We start from the raw sequence: 16337 nt of genomic DNA on the forward strand, positions 1-16337 counted from the left end.
ATCTATAGCAGTTCAGAGGTTTGAAATAACCAACCCTGGTAAACTATGCCCAATTTCAATAAAGACTCAGAGCCAAGAAACTGCATTGCTCATCAAGATGTCTATCTTCTCCCAGGCCTTTCTCTTTGTCTCAATGGCATGCTTGTCATCGAGGGTCCTAGAAACACACCCATATACTGGAGGGAGGATGGGTGGGAGGCACCTTTAAGACCTTACTGCCCACTCTACAGTCCTGCTGGAAGAGTGTAGATTGTTATCTCCTCACAAGGGCTTATTTCCAGAGGAAAAATGACCTGGAGGGGCCTGGGAACTTGCCCTGTGGGGTTGGGTTTAAAAGGGGAAGTCTTGGCTGACCTTGGCTGCTTGTGGCAGGAGCTGAGAACAGTTGCTGAGGCTTGGCTGGGGACTGGCGTCTCTGGAATTCCCTTTATGGCAAGGTCTGTTATATTTTGTTTAACAAGGTGTTAGTTCAGTCCTTGTTGAGTATTTGTGAGAGAGGAGTTTTACAATGGCTGGTTATAATTGTAAGAAATAATAATGATGATGGTAGCTCACATATATTGAGCATTTATAGTGTGCCAAGCAGAGTTCAACCCTTTATATATAGTATGCCCCACAATCCTTGTCTGCACCCTCAGAAAAAGGTATCATTGTCCCCATTGTTCACTGATGAGGTAACTGAAGCCCACCCAGAGAGGTGAAGTCATTTATCCAAACATGGGTAGTGTTGGTGCTAGAAGCCAAGCTCATGTCTGCATGTCTCACCCAAGGCAACATATTTAATAACAGAGCCAGGATGAGAACTTGAGTCTCCTGAGAGCATATTTAGTACCTTTTCCTAAATACCACCTTGAGTCAACTGAACTATCTTAGAATGTCTGGTTTTTCCTCTCTTCTTGAACTGATGCTGCTTTGGGGAAGAAAAACAAGATTTCATCCATGCAGTCTATCCATCCTGATGTTTTCTTAAGAGTGAAAGTGTTTTAGGAAATCAAATCTAATTGCCCAAATGGGAATTTATTTTAAATAACCACCTGCATCTTCATCTGGATTTTAAAAGGATCTTGAATCCCCACTGAGAAGGTCACAGTCTGCACTTTGTTAATGCAGGTAACAAAATATTTGATTTTGGGAGTCTCATTCTTCATTTTATATCCTCTTTATAGGATTATAGTTTTTACTCTGAGCTGCTGGAATGTCTGCGGAGTGTGGAACAGATGTGTCTTAAGCGCTGTTCTCAGACTGATTTTATTGACTGGGAAGAAGTCCATGGAGGGCTTTGGTTTCTCTGAGAGGCATGTTCTCATTACCTCAGATAGACAAAGGTGGTAATTTATGTTCTCTAAGTTGAAGACTAGGGGAGGAAAACTAAAATGGAGACCAACATCTCTAGTAGGCTTTTAGCTCAAGATTCTGTCTTTTCATTCCCTATTTTACTTTGCATCTGTCATTCTTAATAACATTTCTTATAGCATTTATTACATCTTCCAGTTCTCTCTCCCCGCCCTTTCCTCTCTTTCTCTTCTTCTCCCTCCTTTCCTTCTTTTTTCTTTTTGAGACCGAGTCTCACTCTGTCGCCCAGGCTGGAGAGCAATGGTGTGATCTTGGCTCACTGCAATCTCTGCCTCCTAGGTTCAAGTGATTCTCCTGCCTCAGCCTCCCAAGTAGCTGGGATTACAGATGCCTGCCATGATGCCTGACTAATTTTTTTCTTTCTTTTTTTGTATTTTTAGTAGAGCCAGGGTTTCACCATGTTGGCCAGGCTGCTCTCGAATTCCTGACCTCAGGTGGCCCACCCGCCTCGGTCTCCCAAAGTGCTGGGATTACAGGCGTGAGCCACCACACCTGGCCCCCATCCTTTCTTTTTTCTTCCTTCCTTTCCTCCCTCCCTTCCTCCCTACCTTTTTCCCTCCCTCTCTTTTGCTTTCTCTCTTTCACTTCCTTTATTCATTTCTTTGTTCCTCTCTCTTTCGTTCTCCTTCTCCCACACTGAGTTTTTTATGGTTAGTTTTGCTAATCAGTATCATACCCTAGTGAAGGAAAAGATGTTAGACTTATATCACACTTTAAAGTCCTGTGCCAAGCTGGATTGCAAAGTAGATCCCTTTATAAACTACATTAACACATTCAGGCCATAAGGGGCAGGTGTATTGCACTGATTTTGTAAGTAGTGGCTTAAAAGTTACTGGATTCCTAAAGCTACCTACCTCAGAGAACTGGACAGCAGTTTGGACACTGGAACGAATTCAGTATCAAATAGAGAAGAGAGCCCTGTCAGAAAGAGCTGCTTGTCATAAGGTTTAAAGACACTTGGTACAGTGGCCTAGGAGAAATCAGTGATGTGCCAGGAGATGGGAGACATGGATTTACTTCAAATTGGAATTAATCTACTCTGTCATTTGGAGAAGGTCACTCACCTCTCTGTATATATCTCCCCATTTGGAAAATAGAAATAGTCTCTCACCAACATACCTCTTAAGGCTTAAAAACATTCAAAGTATTATAAATAATATTAATGGAATAAATGTAATATTTATTAGCTATTTACTTGTGTGCTAGATTATACACACACACACACACACACACACACACACACACACTGGCAGCCACCCTGTGATGTGAGCTAAGTATTATTATCCACTCTGGGCTGATGAAGATAAACAATGCTCTGAGAGGTTAAGTCCCAACTCATGATCACACACGTAGTTAAGTGGTGTGTCTGCTTCTCCCAGCAGTGGCAAAACCTGGCTAGACCCAAACTTGCCAGCTGGTATGCCTAGAACCCTGCTGGGCTGCAAGACAGTGAGACACTCAGCTCTTGGTAGCTGTGCAGGGCCTAAGGCAGGTCAGTGGCGGGTTGCTTCAGGCTCTGAATACGTTCATTTTGGGTTCCAGATACCCTTCAGATTACCACAGCATGCCCTAGTGAGATCATCATTCTTTATATATATATATATATATAATTACATTAGAAAGATTGCTAACTTGTAGACAAGACCATTTGACCTCCTCAGACATCAGCTCATGGACGCTTGGCAGTCTCGGCTGCCAGGAACAGAAGGTGAAGAGGCCCACTGAGCCATGAAAGTCCACTGAGGGAACTTTTATTTTATTTTAAGTTCTGGGATACATGTACAGGATGCGCAGGTTTGTTACACAGGTAAACATGTGCCATGCTGGTTTGCTGCATCTATCAACCCATCACCTAGGTATTAAGCCCAGCATGCATTAGCTATTTATCCTGATGCTCTCCCTCCTCCCCGCACCCCACCCACCGTGACAGGCCCCAGTGTGTGTTGTTTTCCTCCCTGTGTCCATTGTTCAGCTCCCACTTATAAGTGAGAACATGTAGTGTTTGATTTTCTATTCCTGTGTTAGTTTACTGAGGATAATGGCTTCCAGCTCCATCCATGTCCCTGCAAAGGAGAGAGCAACTTTTAATCAGAGATGTTGGGTTTGTTCATTTTGTTGGCTTTTGATCCTAGCATGTGTTAATCTATCAGGCTCATCCATGAATTCATAGACAAACACTTTTTTGTGTCCAGTGAGGTTTGATTTTATGTGACCTGGGGGTGGTCAGTGGTTATGTCATACCCCACGCTCACACTCCGCAGTGCCAAGCCCAAGAATTGCCTTTCAGATTCCTCTTTGTTGATGACTGATTTGCCTAGGCCGCCCTTTGTAGTGGATCCCCCTTCCATGGAAACAGTTAAAATTAGGGAGGATAGCAGGGCAAGCTGAAGACCCCTAGAGGAAGCATTTATTTGAGCTCTTTAAGTTCAGGTTTTGATATTTTTGCTCTGCATTGTGAAAACAAATTAATAATATTAATATTTGTAGCCCATGGAGAAAACTCTTCTTAATCTCTTCTCTGAAACCTACACCAGGCCTATCATTCATCTTTGGACTCTGTTTAGATTCCTGATTATTGAGCCAGAAAGGTTTTATTTAATTACTATTTGAAAAGTTTCCAATGACACCATCTCAATGGTGTTAATTCCACTTGGATCAGTGCTTACTATCCCCCTGATGTTCATAGGGCTGGAGATAGCATTTGCCCCTTTGCTGACATTTCATGCTTGTTGAAGGGAGTGATGATCACACCAGTGGCTTAGGGCTGGGTGTCCTTAGGCTGGTCATATTTCATAACTGGTCTCAGTTCAGACAGAAACTGGCCCCTTTCCAAAACCCAGTTTAGTTCAGCTCTTTGCTGGGAAGATAAAATCAGGAAAGCATTGAGTTATGAGAGGGAGGGTACTCTTACAGTTACGAAGATTGTTATTATGAAGAAGTTCCTGTTGAAGATGCTCTGTCACCTTCCTAGACACACATAGAACTGTGGGGTGGGGTTGGGGGCAGGGAGGAGGGCATTGGTTCCTTGTGCTGGTCTGTGACTTTGTACTAGGCTGGCTGATGGCTGCATAAGGAGCTTATAAAATGCAGATTTGGTGATGTAGAGCACAGCCTGGGAATATGCATTTTTCTAATGTACACACTGGTTTGGAAGCGCAGACCTAGGACTGCCTCATATAATTTTGCAGTACTGTTAAAATAGTATATCACAAAACCATCATTTATTTTCTCAAAACTCTAATTTTTGGCCGCTTCCCACAATATTCTGACCCAGACACCTTTCCATCATGTGGATATAATACAACCTCCTGTGTCCCACCCTTCACCTATTCATTCAACCAATATGGAATAGCTGTCTAGGATGAGCTCCAGGAACTAAGGTAGAAATATCAAAAGATACATTGTTCCAGGACTAAAGGAGTCTTTGGTTTAGTCAGGAGATAACTTGAGTAATAAATAAATGAGCTACAGTAGAACATTGTTATTTTTCCAACTAACTTGCAGTGGGAGCAGGTGAAATTTGCTGGAAGGTGAGGTCACACATCGTGGAGGAAAAGCCCTTTGGAGCCTTGACAAAGGAGATGACTGCTAGATGCCAGGTGATTATATGAGAAGGCAGAGAGAACATTTTTGTAAATGCCTAGTGGACAGAGAGCGTGATAATATGACAAGAACTGCATGTTTTGTCATTTTAAAATATAGGCCACACATGATAGAAATGAGGGTGGACATACTAACAGACCAGATCATGAGGGGCTTGTATATCATGTGTCGTGGACCTTTGTATTTGACCTCATAGGCATGTCTTCCTTGCCACATATGTAGTTTGTTTTGGAACACTTCATTGATCTGTATCTTTAAAAAAATAATTTCCCCTGACAATATGATATGATGAAATTTCTTCTTATGCAATACCTTAGAAGAGCAGGGAAGCTAAGTGGTAATTTTCTGTATCCCAGATGGGGCCTACCTTCAAATCTCATTTTCTGGCCCTTTCATTTCTGAAGCCAGAAGTCAACCTGGTTTTGGGGCTCCGTCCTCCATAAAATTTATATCCTCTTTGAAAGCTGATGTTCTCAAACAGGGGCTACAGAAGCAGCATCAAGGGAATGATGACCATGGTTGGCCCTGCATATGATGTCTCCCTGCCCTTGACCCCTTAATCAATGACTTTTAATCCTCATGGTCAAATAGCCATGGAGAACATTGGCCCTGAGCAGTGCATTCTAGAGCTGACTTCTCAACACAGGTCCTCACCCCTCTGCTTACAATCCTGACATATGTCTCAGTGTATTTTCATTCAAACTCAAACTCTTACGAAACCCAGGATGAGTAGCCTGCCTACCTCCCCAGCCTGATTTAATGCCACTTTCTTCCTTGAACCCTAAACTCCTTCCACATTGAGCTTTTTCAGGTTGTCAGAGAAACAAAACTTAGTCCTACTTCTAGGCTTGTGCACATGCTATTCCTTCTACCTAGAGAAGTTCTTCACCCCCACCCCCATCTAAATTGCTGTTCCCTGAAAAGATGTTTTCCAGCCTCTAAACAAGCCCACTCCCCTATATTTTGTGACACTTAATATAACTTTAGATTGTTTGATTTGTTTTGTTGACTTTATTTCTCTATTGCCAGACTTTCCCTTTAAGCTCCATATAAGCAGTGACCTGGGAATGGTTGGCTGGATGGATGGATGGATGGATGGATGGATGGATGGTTGGAGTTGAAATCTCTTTGTGAAGTTGAATTCTTCACAAAGTCCAGCCTCTCATTCTTTATTCATGCTATAGCTACACTCAGCCAGACTCCTGGGAATTGTTTTCTCCTCCATGAACCCAACAAAGCTGCATCCAACCCTCACACTCCAGTCTAAGCTGCATTCATGTAACGAAACCTGTGATCTGTCAAGTTGACACTGATTTGTCCCTCTCCTGACTTATATATAAAGTATATGTTTACTTTGTTAATGACTTTACTAACTTTGTTAATAACTTGCGTTGTTTCCAGTTGGGTAACTCAAATTTCATCTAAGTTATAATTTTTAAAAAGGCTTTATTTTTCTCATAATTAAGGCAATAAAGAAATGCACTCAGAAAATGTGAGAAATATTGAGTATAATAGGTAAATATAAATCCTGCAGAATTTCTCCACTGTGAGTTAAATACTATAGGTACTTTGCCTTTTTCCCTTCTAGTGGTTTTCTTATACATTTTACAACATTGTGTGTACTTGTGCATACATTTGTAAGTATCCTGAGTTTTAGATATAACCATGATCTGAGCATGCCCTCGTGTCATTGCACATACTTTTAAAAGCCTGTTTCCTTGTATGTCTAACCATAAGTTCTATTTTTGAGAATCACTATTGAGTGTCAACAGAGTACCAAAGAGGGCACTAAGCACTGAGGCATATGTTATCCCACTTTAAATATTTAATGCCTACTGAATCAGAAAATATAATATAAAGAATGTCTCACTTACTTGAGTAGATATGTTTCCAGGTGGCTATAATATTAATAGATTGCAGAAGCAAGAGGTGAATCTCTAGAATAATTTGAATTAAGGGCAAACAAGAAAGACTGGATCCCCAACAAATACACCTACTTTAAATGTTGAGTGCATTGAGCACACATATGTCTTTGGTAAATGTGTTTCTACTAGACATCTAGAACAATGAATTGGGAAAACCTTGGCAGATTACTCTTCTCTGAAATCATACCTGTGATAATGACTCATGTTTTCCTTCTTTTCTAGAGTGACCGTCTCCTTATCAAGGGAGGCAGAATCGTCAACGATGATCAGTCCTTTTATGCTGATATTTACATGGAAGATGGCTTAATAAAGTATGTATATGGGATTCTTTGTTGTTTTGCACTTCCTCTCTTCATTAATGGCTCATAAAGAAGCTTGGATTACATGAATGTGGTGAAAAAAATCTTAATTTAATCAACAGAATGAAATGATGCTGAGGGCAACTTTGTGCAGAAAGTATTGATGAGCATTCTATGGGTCATGGAAAAGTAGAAGAGGTGACCATCATCCTTAAGCATACTGGAAAATGTGCACAAATTACAGCACCCTAAAAATATAAGGCTTTGTGCAATAGGTATCAAAGGAGTTGAAGTTGGGATTAGTGATCTAGAAGTACAAAGAAGAAATTCATTTAGAAGTAACGCTTTGGGGTAGAGAGAGTATTTAATCTGAACCTTGACATAAGGATAGGACTTAGATGGGCAGAGCACAGATAGGACATAGATTTCATGCAAGATTTGCAAATAAATTCATTAGGGATGTATAATTACATTCTAAAATGTATACTATTGGATACCTGTAAGTGACACAGACAGGTAAGTTTTATGTGTAGGTTTCCTACACAGTGAACTTTAAAAGGAGATTTGATTTACATAGTGTTTCATCACAGAAAACAAAGTACACTACCCTGCTAAGATGTTGTATAAGACTGGGTGTATCCAACCCATTCTATTAGCCCCTTCTGGCCTCTTTTAGTTTTATTTTTATATGACTTAACTTCATTGACTAGTTAAAGATTTTGGTTATAAAAGATCTCTTGCTTATCTTTGAAAAATTGGCTTAGATATAGTTTTCTGCAGACAAACATTTTTTACCAGCCCCCAAGTCTAGGTTAGCTTTCCCTTCTGTGTGCTTTCAAAACAGCTTGCGCTCGGCCGGGCACGGCAGCTCTAATTAAGTGCCTGTAATCCCAGCACTTTGGGAGGCCGAGGCGGGCAGATCACTTGAGCTCAGGAGTATGAGATCAGCCTGGGCAACATGGTGAAACCCTGTCTCTACCAAAAATACAAAAATTAGCCGGGTGTGGTGGTGTATGCCTGCAGTCCCAGCTACTCAGGAACCTGAGGCAAGAGAATCACTTGAACCCAGGAGGTAGAGGTTGCAGTGAGCCAAGATCGCGCCACTGCACTCCAGCACTCCACCCTGGGTGACAGAGCTAGGCTCTGTCTCAAAAAAAAAAAAAAAACAACCAAACAAAACCAGCTTGTGCTTTTATCAATCATAGCAATTCTGACATTGTTAGTCTCCTTTGAGTGTAAGGAGACCTACTTACTCTCATATCTTACTTACGTATCTTTTTTATTCCATATCCCCAATACTTAACCCAGGACTTAGCACATAAAAATTTGATAAGAGCTACTTTTTATTGAGTGTGTAGTATGTGCCAGGCACAATGTTAAATGTTTTGCATGCTTTCTCTCAATCAGCCAGCAGCCCTCCGAAGTAAGTACTGTACTATTATTATCCTTTTTCCTGAGATGAGGAGAAAGTGGCACACAGAGAGTAAATAACTTGCTAAATGTTAATGTATTAGTCAAATAACATTGAATGAATGAGCGAGTGAATGAATGAATGAATGAACAAATGCAAGAACAAAAAATATTTGTTCATAGTTACCTTGCCAATTTACATGATTACTTTCTTATATTGGAAGTAAGAAAAATGGAAACAATGGGAAAACCAAAAAATATGACAATAATTTCTTCAAAATATATATAAGCCACAATTGATTTTATGTTTTTCTATTAACTAAAAAATTATTATATATAGTTGGCTCTATTTGGAGGTAGCAAGCTCTCTCATTTGGAGAGAATGGGAAAAATTTGTTACCAAATGCATCCTCATTTCAGAGCTCATCATAGGCAGCACTAATTGTTCACAGAACTTTATTATTATTATTATTATACTTTAAGTTCTGGGGTACATGTGCAGAACGTGCAGGTTTGTTACATAGGTATATATGTTCTGTGGTGGTTTGCCGCACCCATCAGCCTGTCATCTACATTAGGTATTTCTCCTAATGCTATCCCTCCCCTTTCCCCCACCCCCGACAGGCCCTGGTGTTTGATGTTCTCCTCCCTGTGCCCATATGTTCTCATTGTTCAAGTCCCACTTACAAGTGAGAACATGCAGTGTTTGGTTTCCTGTTCCTGTGTTAGTTTACTAAGAATGATGGTTTCCAGCTTCATCCATGTCCCTGCAAAGGACATGAACTCATTCTTTTTTTTATGGCTGCATAGTATTTCATGATGTATATGTGCCACATTTTCTTTATCCAGTCTGTCATCGATGGGCATTTGGATTGGTTCTCAGTTTTTGCTATTGTGAATAGTGCTGCAATAAACATACATATGCACATGTCTTTATAGTAGAATGATTTATATTCCTCTGGGTATATACCCAGTAATGGGATTGCTGGGTCAAATACTATTTCTGGTTCTAGATCCTTGAGGAATTGCCACACTGTCTTCCACCGTGGTTGAACTAGTTCACACTCCCACCAACAGGGTAAAAGCGTTCCTATTTCTCCAAATCCTCTCCAGCATCTGTTGTTTCCTGACTTCTTAATGATCCCCATTCTAAGTGGCGTGAGATGGTATCTCATTGTGGTTTTGATTTGCATTTCTCTAGTGACCAGTGATGATGAGCTTTTTGTCATACATTTGTTGGCCACATAAATGTCTTCTTTAAGAAGGTCTGTTCATATCCTTTGCCCAGTTTTTGATAGGGTTGTTTGTTTTTTTCTTGTAAATTTGTTTAAGTTCCCTGTAGATTCTGGATATTACCCCTTTGTCAGATGGATAGAGTGCAAAAATTTTCTCCTATGCCTGTTCACTCTGATGATAGTTTCTCTTGCTGTGCAGAAGCTCTTTAGTTTAATTAGATCCCATTTGTCTATTTTGGCTTTTGTTGCCATTGCTTTTGGTGTTTTAGTCATGAAGTCTTTGCCCATGCCTATGTCTTGAGTGGTATTGCCTAGGTTTTCTTCTAGGGTTTTTATGGTTTTGGTCTTATATTTAATTCTTTAATCCATCTTGAGTTAATTTTGTATAAGCTGTAAGGAAGGGGTCCAGTTCCTGTTTTCTGCATATGGCTAGCCAGTTTTCCCAACACCATTTATTAAATAGGGAAACCTTTCCCCATTGCTTATTTTTGTCAGGTTTGCCAAGGATCAAATAGTTGTAGATGTTTGGTGTTATTTCTGTGGCCTCTGTTCTGTTCCATTGGTCTATGTATCTGTTTTGCTACTAGTACCATGCTGTTTTGGTTACTGTAAAATCATAGTATAGTTTGAAGTCAGGTAGTATGATGCCTCCAGCTTTGTTCTTTTTACTTAGGATTGTCTTGGCTATACAAGCTCTTTTTTAGTTACATATGAAATTTAAAATAGTTTTTTCTAACTCTGTGAACAAAATCAATGGTAGCTTGATGGGAATAGCATTGAATCTATAAATTACTTGGGGCAATATGGCCATTTTCATTATATTGATTCTTCCTATCTGTGAGCATGGATTTTTTTCCATTTGTTTGTGTCTTATTTCCTTGAGCAGTGGATTATAGTTCTCCTTGAAGAGGTCCTTCACATCCCTTGTAAGTTGTATTCCTAGATATTTTATTCTCTTTGTAGTAATTGTGAATGGGACTTTGCTCATGATTTGGCTCTCTATTTGTCCATTACTGGTGTATAGGAATGCTTGTGATTTTTGCACATTGATTTTTATCCTGAGACTTTGCTGAAGTTGCTTATCAGCTTAAGGAGTTTTTGGGCCGAGATGATGGGGTTTTCTAAATATACAATTATGTAATCTGCAAATAGAGACTATTTGACTTCCTCTCTTCCTATTTGAATATGCTTTATTTCTTTCTCTTGTCTGATTTCCTGGCCAGAACTTCCAATACGATGTTGAATAGGAGTGGTGCTATGGCCATACCACCCTGAACATGCCTGATCTTGTCTGATCACAGAACTTTTTACACTTGAGCCTTAAATACAGGTTTAGAATCCATCTTCACACAGTGCTTCAGGGATCTACAATCAGGGTTGAAGGTGTAAGACGATTCCTTTTCGCCATTTCTATTAGAAAGACTGAAAGGCCACTTGCCAAGGATGTTGTAGAAGGAATTTAACCATCAGATGTGTGTGTTGGTGGTGGAGAGAAGGTTGAGTTAAATGATCATAATTCAATCCTGAAATTTTGTTTGTCTCCAACAACATTCTTAACTCACAGAGCATAAGAACAGAAATAACCTCCTCTAACTATCACATAGTTGTTTGTCTGTCTGTGAATATTTGAGGAATACTTGTTATGTACCAGGCAATTTTTTGAGGTGTTGGACTCATGCTATGTCACACGGTATGGTACTCATCAAGGCCCAGATCATCATGCTGTCTTCCCCCAGGACCTTTTAGTCTTTTAGGGGAACTGAGATATCTGTATATATGCAAAGGACCTAGCATTACCAAGGAGTGGCATATCAAGTATTATATTCTTAGAATAGGTGAGATTCAGAGAAGGGAGTGGACTGGTTATTAATTATAATAGCTGACATTTATTGAATTCTTAGTCACCTAACAGTGTTTTATGGGCTTAACATATATTCACATTTAATCTGCAGCACAACCCTATGGAGGAGGCATCTTTGTTACATTTTACAGAGAAAAGAATTGAGGCATGGTAAGGTAATTTGGCCAAGGTTATATAGCTAGTAGCTAGCAGAGCCAGGATTGTGAATCCAGATAGCCCACATCCAGCCTCACTCATTATTAGACTTGGATTTTGCTAGAAACTTGATGAAGGAGGGAAGATGGAAGCTGAGCCTTGAAGGATTAATGCGGCCTTTGTTGGTGGAGAGTGAAGAAGGGGAAGCCATTTCTACTTCAGGCTTGGTATTAAACTAGTTGTCAAAATGGATGAAAACACACACACAAGCCAGGCAATTCTTCATGACCTTGGTTCTCAATTTTCCTTAAAGGAGAACCTGTGAGAGAGAAAAATGAGAACAGAATTGGCCAGTATCTGAACTAGAATGGACTTATGATCAGAGGCTGCATTTTACCAGTATATTTTGAATTATGGTGGCTCTGAAATGGCCCAGTGATGATGTGGTAAAGTTGAACTCTTAGAGATGTCAGGAATACTTTATTTTAGTCGCAGAACTTGGAGTTTGAGAGGCCAGTGGTAGATTTCTTACTGCCCCAAGAGAGTGTCCTTCTTGGCTGTCTATGGACAAAAGAGGAAAATATTCATGCCATGGACAGTGAGGTACAGATATCCCAAGGTAGGAGATTTTTAATGGTCGTATAGAGGCTTATGAATCACAGATTTCCCTGGTATCCATAGTGAACATGTTTAACCAGCTATTTAAATCAAAGATGTGATACCACGTATGAGCCAAGCAATACTGGCTGATCTATAAGCAGCATTGTGCAGGGACTAGTTGTATTTGTCACTTTCCTTGGAGGCTTGCCTTTGAGATACTCATTGGCTTACTTCTGCCTGAGTCTCCCTGGTATTCCTCCCTAAGATGCTCTGAAGCTTCCTGGGTGAAGCTGTGTCTAGTGGAGGTTTTCATAATCACTAAGCTCGGCTAAAAGCTTCTACTGGGACACTGATCATGTCATAAAGGCAGCTGGTGCTGGAGGCATCTGCATCTTTGATTTCCTCCTGGTGAATCTGCCATCAGCTGTGATTGGCTGATAAATGATTAGGAAAGGGTGGAATTGGGAGTGAAGACTTAGGTGGGAAATAACCCAGACAGAATCTTTTGTTAGGAGCAAAGATGACCCCACTTAAAAGATAGCTAAGTTCCCATACTTGTTCTTTAAATGATTCACTATTATCTTCTTCAGTCTCTAACAGTGCACTATTTTATACTCTTTAGATCCTTCTCCAAATGTTATTTCTCACCTTAATTTAAAGAACAAAATGAAAGGAATAATACAAATATTTATATTAAAAAATTATTACACACACTATATTCTAGATGCTGTCAAACCCTTATAGTACTAAACCAGGACACATGGTCCCACCGAATGGCATATCAAATCATTCTGTGACTATAAACATTGTTTTCTGTATATATCTATCTTTGTTTATAGATTGTTAAGCTTGTGAGTCACTTGCAAAGATGAATTTGATAAATACAAGTAACACTGTTTAAAATCCTTATACCACTATATTTGTCTTGGAAATTGCACTTTTAAATGACCAAGTGTTTGATCATTTTTTTGTTTGTTTCACCAGACAAATTGGAGACAATCTGATTGTTCCTGGAGGAGTGAAGACCATCGAAGCCAATGGGAAGATGGTGATCCCTGGAGGCATCGATGTCCATACTCACTTCCAGATGCCATATAAGGGAATGACCACAGTAGATGACTTCTTCCAAGGGACAAAGGCGGCCTTAGCGGGTGGCACCACCATGATCAGTAAGTCTTCATATTTTACACACTCCTGTTTCTCAGAAGTGTGTGCTTAATGAATGTGTTATCTCCAGAACTCTCTTATTTATAACTTGTATACTTGCCCCAATTCAGTTTATAGATGTTTTGCCTGATGGGACCTGAGAAAAGCAGATTGAGCTGAGGAAAGGGCAACTCCCTGTAACTACAGAGAGGAGATTCATGAGGCTCTTGGTCATGGCAGCAGCTGCCCTCTTGTCTACCTTAGCAGCAGGTGCTGGCTCCTGCAATGAGTGGAGAATAGGAAATAGCATCTCTGGGCTAGTAAGAGGTGAAAGTAGACTTAAAAAGTTATGGATAGAAGATGAAACATTATTTCAAAACTGCCCACTTGGGTCTGAGAAAGGAGGGCAGAGCAGTGTGAATGGAGCTGAGGAGTATCATGGAGAGAGGTATTATGGAGAATTATATTTCTTGGAAATTTTGTGAACTTCAGTGGGTGAAGCTGTGTCTCATGGAAGTTTTCAAAATCACTGAGCTTGGTTTAAAGCTTCTACTAGGATGCTGGTCATGTCATAAAAACAACTGGTGCTGGAGGCATCTGCATCTTTGACTTCCAGTCGCATTTAGTGCTATCTGGTCTGCGCTGTATTTTGACCAATTCATATCTTTAACATTGGGCAAGCTGTAGGTGTGGTTTCTCTTGTTTTTAAATTTTGTTTTGTTTTGTTTTTTTCTATTGCAATTCCAAAAAAAATCTAGGGAGTTGCATGCCATTGGATTACTGAACCAATAGCATTCCAGGGCAGTCCTTCCTGTCCCAAAGGAATCCTGATGAATTGGGTCCCACCCCAGTGCTGTCCCCAAACTTGGTCAGGCAGAGAGCACTGTTTATTTTAATACCATATACATCCCCTGAGAACACAGGACAGCCTGAGCTGTAGAATTATCCACTGTCTTTTACTTCCTTTTGACAGGAGCATGAGCAGAGTTCAGCTTCAGCTAGTTGGGTGTGGAAGCCCAGAAAAATTGCACCAAAGCCATAAAAGGTGCAATTCAGGGTGCAATTCTCCAGCTGAAGGGTGGAAGCCTGCTGCCTTCTCAGCAGTTGCCTGCCGACGAAAGCCCTGGTGTTGCCCCAGACATTAGTAGTGTAGCTCCATGCATTTGCTTTCCGATAAGTGCACTCAGGCTGCCTTTGATAGAAGACTACGGGAATGAGTGATCTTGGCTTGGCTTTCTGCCATCCGGGCAAGAAGTTGGACCTGTTTGGCATCCTTGAGATTTGTATTATGCTTGGCCATCTGCATTAGGGAAGTCAGATTCCCAGTGATGAGAGTAAAACTTACAAAGAACCACAAAAGCAATTGTGTCCTTCATAGATAAATTAGGAAAGCTAGAGATGCAAAAAGAAAATAAACCTCATAATCCCACATCACTGTTGGAGTTTGGCTGTATATTGTACACATTTTTAAAATCCTATTTGGCAAAACTAGGATCACAGTACATGTACTATATTTTAACCTTCCATTTTTGCTAAATAATATGTCATGGATATCTTTGCATTCATTTTTATTCTACCCCAACATTTAAAGTGGATTCCTAGTCATCCATTTTATAAAGGATTTATGTATTTAACCTAACTTCTCTATTGTTAACAGTTTCAATTGTTTCCAATTTTTCACTTAGATAAATAAGTAGCAAACATCCTTGGAACCAAAATTTTGTATACAGCCTCATTTATTTCCCTAGGAATAACTCATAGGTGTGGGAATAAATATTGGGTTAAGGTTTGAAAAATGTCCAGTTTTTTTATGTATATTTCAAAATTGCTCTCTGGAAAGTTGTCCTTAGCTGTACTTTGTCCTTACTTGTACTTTGCCTCAGCCGTTCAGGGGAACCATGAAAGTGTAATTTCTGCCTTTTCTTCATCAACTGTAGATGCCATTGTTTAAAAAAAATGTATCCATGGTTGCGGGTGAAAGAGTAGATTTGGGCCTCAGAGAAACCAGATTCTTGACAAGAAGTTTCCATGGAAATAAGATCTGCAGGCCCAGTATCAGGTTTATGTAACTGACACCAGCTTTGTCCTATAGCAGAGAGCCTCAATGTCTTGTGCCCTAACTTAACTTTAAACCTCGCTTTCACCCTTGGAAGAGAGTCTGACTTTTTTCACTAGCAGTGACCTCCCCACAGTACTAGTAATAATGACACACAGTCGGCACTCACTGATGGCTAACATTTATTGAGCACTTACCATGAGCCAGGCATTAGGTGAAGTACTTTACATGCATTTTCCCATTTAATCTTATAAATTCAGAAGAAAGGCACTAGTAACACCCTGTCTCCCACCCCACTTGGCACCAACTTAAAGGAAAGAAAACTGAGGTTTAGGGAACCTAGTAATTTGCCCCAAATCACATAGCTTGGTGACATTTAAGTGATCAGCATTCTTGAAACTACCAGGGAACCCCTTCAAAAGTTAATTCCATGCTCAGGAAACAGAGATTCTGCAGTCACAGCTAAGCAAGCAGGAGCAGGCCTGGGCAGAGGGGAGCAACGGCTGTGTCTGAGAGTGACTCATCTGGGGTCTCTGTCATTCAGTTGACCATGTGGTGCCTGAGCCTGAGTCCAGCCTGACTGAGGCCTATGAGAAATGGAGAGAGTGGGCTGATGGGAAGAGCTGCTGTGACTATGCCTTGCATGTGGACATCACCCACTGGAATGACAGCGTCAAGCAGGAAGTGCAGAACCTCATCAAGGACAAAGGTGAG

At 40.4% G+C, this 16337-nt stretch overlaps 1 protein-coding gene across 5 annotated transcripts in view; it reads left to right on the forward strand.

Annotated features, from left to right (window-relative positions):
• DPYSL3 (dihydropyrimidinase like 3) overlaps nucleotides 1-16337 on the forward strand; it is a 114448-nt gene that overhangs the window by 73527 nt on the left and 24584 nt on the right. For all 5 annotated transcript variants that reach the window (XM_055285735.2, XM_055285738.2, XM_055285739.2 and 2 more), the window contains 3 exons: nucleotides 7104-7192; nucleotides 13406-13590; nucleotides 16168-16332. In XM_055285735.2, the coding sequence (XP_055141710.1) occupies nucleotides 7104-7192; nucleotides 13406-13590; nucleotides 16168-16332 (439 nt within the window). The remainder of the gene's footprint in view (nucleotides 1-7103; nucleotides 7193-13405; nucleotides 13591-16167; nucleotides 16333-16337) is intronic.

This window comes from Symphalangus syndactylus, chromosome 7 (assembly GCF_028878055.3).
Source record: "Symphalangus syndactylus isolate Jambi chromosome 7, NHGRI_mSymSyn1-v2.1_pri, whole genome shotgun sequence".
Classification (NCBI taxonomy): Eukaryota; Metazoa; Chordata; class Mammalia; order Primates; family Hylobatidae; genus Symphalangus; species Symphalangus syndactylus.